Genomic DNA, 7,611 nt, shown 5'->3' with positions numbered 1-7,611 from the left:
TCAAATTGATCGGCTTAGGAAAGTTATACTTCTACTTACAGCATAGAGGTAGTCCTTGACTTATGACTGTGAATGGAGCCCGTGATTTCCGTTATTAAGTGAGGCACTTGTTCAGTGAGTTTGGGCCCCGTTTTATGACCTTTCTTGCCTCAGTTGTTAAAATTAATCGTGGTTGTTAAGTGAGTAACCCGGTTGTTAAGTGAATCTGGCCTCCCCCCCATTGACTTTCCTCTTTGCAGAAGGTCACAAAAGGGGAATCACCTGGCCTCTGGACACCGCGACAGTCGTAAATGTGAATCAGCTGCCCAGCCTCTGAATTTTGATCCCGTGGTCATGGCGATTCTGCATAGGGAGTAACTGAGAAAAGCCGTCCTCAGTCGCTTTTTTCAGCACCGTCGTAACATTGAACGGTCACTAAATTGAACTGTTGCAAGCTGAGGACTCCCTGTGGGTCTTTCACTCATTGGTGTAAGTGTGTGTGTGCAAACACCACCAACATTTGCACTGTAAACTGATGATCACAGGAGTTGTTTCACAACGGTTCGAATTTAGAACGGAAGTGAAAAAAAAGCAACATCAGTGCCAGTCCTCACACTTACAACAATCTTCAGCATTCCGCCTCCCACAGTCACATGATCAAAATTTGGCTTTTTTTCTTCTTTGATCCATCGACCTATATATATGAATTACTTTTTATTAATATTATTAAGACACTGTGAATTACTATTACTAATACTATGAAAAAACAATGGCTACCCACCTGCCTTCCATGGAGGACCTGCATCCTGCACCCTGAGTCAAAAAGAGGGCTGTGAAAATATCTACAGACTCCTCACATCCCGGATATATAAACTGTTTCAACTCCTTCCCTCAAAACGATGCTATAGAGCCCTGCACACCAGAACAACTAGACACAAGGACGGTTTTTCCCCGAACACCATCACTCTGCTAAACAAATAATTCCCTCAACAATGTCCAGATATTGACAAAGTCTGCACTACTATTACTATTAACCTTCTCATCACTCCTTATAACCTATCCCCTCCCACTTGTGACTATGACTGTAATTTTATCGCTTGTGTCCTTACGATTTATATGGACTGTTTCCTAGTATGATTTGATTGTTTATTATACACTATGACTATTATTAAGTGTTGAACCTTGTGATTCTTGACTCTTGACAAATGTATATTTTCTTTTATGTACACTGAGAGCATTTGCACCAAGACAAGTTTCTTGTGTGTCCAGTCACACTTGGCCAATAAAGAATTCTACTCTACTCTACTCTACTCTACTCTACTCTACTCTACTCTACTCTAATTCTATTCTATTCCATTCCATTCCATTCCATATTTTCTTTTCTCTTCTCTTCTCCTCTCCTAATTCTATTCTATTGTTTTCTATTCTATTGTTTTCTATTGTTTTCTATTGTTTTCTATTCTATTCTATTCTATTCTATTCTATTCTATTCTATTCTTTATTCTATTCTATTGTTCTTCATTCTATTCTTTATTCTATCCTATCCTATATTTTCTATTCTATTCTATTCTATTCTATTCTATTCTATTCTATTCTATTCTATTCTGTTCTATTCTTATTGTACCCTATACTATAATTAAGTGTTGTACCTGATGATTCTTGACTCTTGACGAATGTCTCTTTTCTTTTATGTAAATTGAGAGCATTTGCACCAAGACAAATTCCTTGTGTGTCCAATCACCCTTGGCCAATAAAAGAATTCTATTCTATTCTATTCTATTCTATTCTATTCTATTCTATTCTATTCTATTCTATTCTATTCTATTCTATTCTATTCTATTCTATTAACAACTGTCAAGTATTAATTGTATGTACTGTACTTATTGTACTGTCAAGAAAATGAAAGATATTGACACATCTTCTATTATAGGAATTTTTGTACACTTTTTAATATTTTGAATTTTTGTAAACTTTTTAATATTTTGAATTCCAATAAAGAATTTTTTAAAATGAAAAAAAAAAAAGTTTGGGTCCTTGGCAACCAGCATGCATTTATGACGGTTGCAAATCGTGCGATCACCATTTGTGACTTCCCAGCCGGCTCTCGAAAAGCAAACTCAAGGAAGAGAACCCAGATCCGCTTAACGACTGTATGATTCGCTTAACAACTTCAGTGATTCATTTAACAACTGTGGCCCAAACAGTCATCAAATGAGGCGCAGCTCGCCGTAAGCCGAGGACCGAAAGCAAGGGGAAATTTAGATTTCCTGCTCCCAACAACCCCAATGGACAAAACCTTCTTTCCTCCTTAAAACAGATAAAAGAATAACAGAGCTGGAAAGGAACTTGGAGGTCATCTAGTCCAACCCCCTGCCAGGCAGGAAATTCTATACCATTCCACACCAACGATTGCCCAATCTCTTCTTAAAAGCCTCCAGTGTTGGAGCATTCACAACTTCTGGTGGCAAGCTGTTCCACTGGTTATTATTATTATTATTATTTTTTCATTGTTAAGAAATTTCTCCTTAATTCCAGGTTGCTTCTATCTACTCCTTGATGAGTTTCCATCCGTGGCTTCTAGTCCTGCCTTGCTTTAACGCACCGCCACAAACGACAGCGTATAAGAACCACAATCGCTCCAAAAGTGGCCAAGCCTGTTCACAAGCTCCAACCCTAATTCTCTGGGGAGAATGTTCACCCCATCGTTCCCATGATCTCATTCCTCCCAAAACAGAGCCAGCCCCAAAAAAACCCAGGCCACAAAACTGGAGATTAAATTGCTCGCTGACCCTACGCAGAATAAATGCCCCTTCCTCAACAAACCCTGGGATAATAATCATTCCCTCCTTTTATTCCTCCTAAAAAGAACGAGGAGGAAATAAAAATCACCCAAGAAAAACCAAAAATTCCATATTTTTTTCCCCAAAGCTGGCATTTAATGTTTTGCTGGCAGTTTTTTCCTTGGCAGTTTTTTTTTTTTTTAATTTTGCTGAAGGATGGAGTATTAAAGAGTTCAAACGCCCCTTCCCTGCCCACCCACCCTTGTTATCCACATTTGCAAGAAGCTGGCCAGGTTGCAATGTTGGGTTTAAAGCTGGCATCCAGGATTCGGCTGCTGCCGGTTTGCTCCTTCAGCGTTTCTGCCTTTCGGCTCGGGTTGCGTTCCTGCCGAGGTCCACAGAGCCACGGTTTCTGAGCAGAAGGGTGGACTTTTTATTCCGATACAATAAAAGCCAATCAATCAATCAGAATACAGCTGGAAGGGACTTTGGAGGTCATCTAGTCCAACCCCCTGCTTAATCAATCAGAATGGAGCTGGAAGGGACCTTGGAGGTCATCTTGTCCAACCCCCTGCTCAATCAATCAGAATGGAGCTGGAAGGGACTTTGGAGGTCATCTAGTCTAGTCCATCCCCCTGCTCAATCAATCAATCAATCAATCACTCAGAATGGAGCTGGAAGGGACCTTGGAAGTCATCTAGTCCAATCCCCCCCCCCCCACTCAGGCAGGAAACCCTAGACCATTTTACACAAATCGTTTGTCCAATTCTCTTCTTAAAAAAAACTCTGGGGATGGAGCAGTCCACCCACGGCTTCTGGTGGCAAGCAGTTCCACTGGTGAATTGTCCTCACGGATCCATCCGATGGGATCAAAATGCAGAGCTGGGAAGACGAGGGCGGGGGGGGGGAACTCCCCTCCCATATAGCCCCCTAATAATTCTGCCAAAATTCACCCCCACTGTTGAGTTCCTTATCTCTAAGGCAGAGGTCTCCACACTTGGCCCCTTGAAGACTTGTGGACTTCAACTCCCAGAATTCCCCAGCCAGCATCGTTTTACCTTACTCTCTTGTGATTCCTTCCTCTGCAATCTCTCCCCTTTGGCGGATCAGAAACAGATTCTGACTGGGGAGTTATGGGAGTTGGCTGGCTGGGGAGTTCTGGGAGTTGAAGTCCACAGGTCTTAAAGGGGCCAAGTTTGGGGACCCCCTGCTCTAGGGGGAGAGGGCGGCAAGCAGGACCCCCGTAGTTCTTCCCCCGTCACTCAAAAAGGAACATACCAGGAGTCCTGTAGAGGCAGTGGGGCAGGCCCAGCTGATACCCGCTGCCCCCCTGAAGAGGAAAGGGGGTCCCTTGCCAACCTTCCTGCTCCCCCGGCAGCGGCCCGAAGGAAGGGGCCGGCAGGATGGGCGCCGAAGAATTGGTAGCGGGGGGCGAGCTCAGAAGGTGTTCCAAGTTGGGGGGCCCCCGCCCCGCTTCGTTGACGCAGAAATTCAAGGCCTGCAGGCGGCACGGGTAGCCCCCGCCCCGAGACCCCGGGTTGGGGTAGCTGAAGACGGGCAGGATGGAAGCTTTGGCGTAACCCTCATGGCCGTCGGTGGTGGGGAGGCTGTCGGGCGAGGGATGCGGCTGGGATGCTTTGCCGGGCCCCAAAAGAGCCGGGAAGTTGGGTGGCAACTGGCCCAACACTTGGGGTGCCCCCTTGCCAACCTGCCTAGGCTGGGGCCCGTTCTGCGGTCTTCCGTTCACCTCTGGGCTGGATCGGGAGGGCAGCCTCTCCGTGAGGGAGACCAGGGGGCTCATCTCGAGGTCATCCAGAAGAGCCCCTTTCGCTTGGTAATTCTTTCCCGGGGAACCGAATCCCGCCGGCTGGCTGTAGAGGCCAACTTTGGGGCCCGGGGCCCCCGGCAGATGGAAACACGGCGTCTTGGCTCCTGTGGGCTTGGCACAGGGCTGGCCCTGGAGGCTTAGGGGCTCTGGATGAGGCAGGGTTGAATCCTGAGCCTCCTGCCCACCCTCAAACAGATTCGGGGCCAAGATCCCCTCGGGCCCCGGCAATGCCCGGCTGGATGTTTGGCCCCGCCGGGACCGATCTGCCCCCACCGTTGGGCCGTTTTCCATCTTGACCGTCTTCCCCGGCAACCCTTGGCCGGCGGGCTGGCCCCTGCCCCCCCGGGGCCCCTTCTTGGGCCCTTGGCCATTCCCGGAGGGACCCTTCTTGCGGGTGAAACGCTGCCGTCGTCTGAGGAAGGATCCGTTCTGGAACATGTCGTGGCACTCGGGGTCCAGCATCCAGAAGTTGCCCTTGCCCGGTTTCTTGTCGTCCCGGGACACTTTGACGAAGCAGTCGTTGAGCGAGAGGTTGTGGCGGATGGAATTCTGCCAGCCCTGCTTGTTGTCTCGGTAGTAGGCGAAGCGGGAGGCGATGAAACGGTAGATGCCACTCAAGGGCAGCTTTTGCTCGGGGCAGCTCTGGATGGCCATGGCGATCAGGGCGATGTAGCTGTAGGGGGGCTTGGAGTTGGGCCCCTCGGAGGACGGCAAGCGGGAGACCCCCGGGGGTCCGTAGGCTGGGGGTCCACCCGCGGCGCCCGCCTCGCCCACGCGGGACAGCACCGGCCGTGGAGAGTCCAGCTGCATCGTCCTTTCGCTTTGCTCCCGGACGGGGTTCCCTTCGCCCGGTTTAAATCCCGCTGTGGGCTGAGCCGAGGAAGTGGAGGGAGGGTCGGGGGGGAAGGCGCTTGGACGGCCCCACCTCCGGGCCCGCGGGTGGGTGAAGCCGTGGCAGACGCGGGGCCGGGCTTCTCAGCCCACGGGGGCGGCTGGAGAAGGGTCATCTTTGGAGGGAGCCTTCCCACAGCCCTCCCCTCCCCTCCACCCCGCCCTGCGGAGGAGCCCTTCCCAGGCGGGGGAGAGAGAAGAGCCGGACAGAGGGAAAAGGGGAAAAAAAAAAAAAAAACCCACGCAGGACGCGGGATGCTGGCTTCCCAAACCCGGTGGTAGAAACGCGGCAACAGGCAGGCAGAACAAGACAGACAGAAGCACACGCGCACACGCACACACACACACACACACACGCAGATCCAGCAAGACTTTGGAAAAGCGCGAGCGCGCCCCACGCAGACACCCAAACCAACCAACCCCGAGTTGGGCAAGAGCGAGAACAAGCGAGCGAGACCTTTAAAACACGCACACGCACGACAGACAGACAGACAGACACACACACACCCGGTGGGTGCTTCATCCCTGGAAGCTTTCGGGACGAGCCTGGACAGCCATCTTCAGCAATGATAGGGCGGAGGCGGGTTAGACTAGATGACCTCCAAGGTCCTTTCCAATTCTGTTATTCTAATCTATTCTACTCTATTTTCTGCTCTATTTTCTATTCTACTCTATTTTCTATTCTATATTCTATTCTATTTTCTATTCTATTCTATTTTCTGCTCTATTTTCTATTCTATATTTTCTATTCTATTCCATATTCTATTCTATTCTATATAGATATAATTCTATACAGATATTCTAATCTATTTTCTATTCTATATTCTATTCTATATTCTATTCTATATTCTATTCTATTCTATTTTCTATTCTATTTTCTGCTCTATTTTCTATTCTACTCTATTTCCTATTCTATATTCTATTCTATTTTCTATTCTATATTCTATTCTCTATTCTATTCTATTTTCTATTCTATTCTATTTTCTATTCTATTTTCTATTCTATATTCTATTCTATTTTCTATTCTATTTTCTATTCTATATTCTATTTTCTATTCTATTCTATTTTCTGCTCTATTATCTATTCTATATTTTCTATTCTATTCCATATTCTATTCTATATAGATAGAATTCTATATATTCTATTTTCTATTCTATTCTATTTTCTATTCTATTTTCCATTCTATTCTATTTTCTATTCTATTTTCTATTCTATTTTCTATTCTATTTTCTATTCTATATTCTATTCTCTATTCTATTCTCTATTCTATTCTATTTTCTATTATATTCTATTTTCTGCTCTATTTTCTATTCTATTGTTTTCTATTCTATTCCATATTCTATTCTATATAGATAGAATTCTATATAGATATTCTATTCTATTTTCTATTCTATTCTATTTTCTATTCTATTCTATTTTCTATTCTATTTTCTATTCTATTTTCTATTCTATTTTCTGCTCTATTTTCTATTCTACTCTATTTCCCATTCTATATTCTATTCTATATTCTATTCTATATTCTATTCTCTATTCTATTCTATTTTCTGCTCTATTATCTATTCTATATTTTCTATTCTATTCCATATTCTATTCTATTCTATTCTATTCTACATAGATAGAATTCTATATATTCTATTTTCTATTCTATTCTGTTTTCTATTCTATATTCTATTCTATTTTCTATTCGATTCTATATTCTATTCTATTCTATTCTATTCTATTATTCTATTTTCTGTTCTATTCTATATAGCGACCCATCTGATAACCAACTCTACAAGGCTCCCAAATCGAAAGTAAAAACATAAAAAGCATGATAAAACTATAGAACAGCAATCAATACATTATATTAAAAGCAATACATATATTAAAAACAATTAAAAAGGTGGCCTCTGTAACAGGCCCTGTCCTGCATATGAAGTGTCTGGTGTCCTTGGCCAGCAAGACAAGAAAAAAAAAAAACTTGAATCTTCAAGAAGTTGGAATCGTCAAGACAAACTAAGAAAAGAGCTTGGAGAAAAATAGTCACGGTTTCCCTCTGCTGGAAGATGCCACAAATAAGCTTTAGTCCAAAATTTAGATGGCTAACTTGTATCCAACATCCATCTATCTCTCTGTCTGCCTATCTTTTTTCTT

General features: G+C 44.5%; 1 protein-coding gene across 1 annotated transcript; it reads right to left on the bottom strand.

The window, feature by feature from the left end:
- Positions 1-3,981: 3,981 nt before the first annotated feature.
- Positions 3,982-5,397, bottom strand: FOXS1 (forkhead box S1). Its single transcript, XM_026691872.2, has one exon. The coding sequence runs from the start codon at positions 5,395-5,397 to the stop codon at positions 4,018-4,020; it is 1,380 nt and encodes a 459-aa protein (XP_026547657.2). The 3' UTR covers positions 3,982-4,017.
- Between the last annotated feature and the right edge of the window lie 2,214 nt (positions 5,398-7,611).

This window comes from Notechis scutatus, chromosome 3 (genome assembly GCF_049901735.1).
Source record: "Notechis scutatus isolate UNSWTSFEM ecotype Mainland chromosome 3, rNotScu1.2, whole genome shotgun sequence".
In the NCBI taxonomy this organism is placed as follows: domain Eukaryota; kingdom Metazoa; phylum Chordata; class Lepidosauria; order Squamata; family Elapidae; genus Notechis; species Notechis scutatus.
This window is presented reverse-complemented; position numbering and strand designations above follow the sequence as displayed.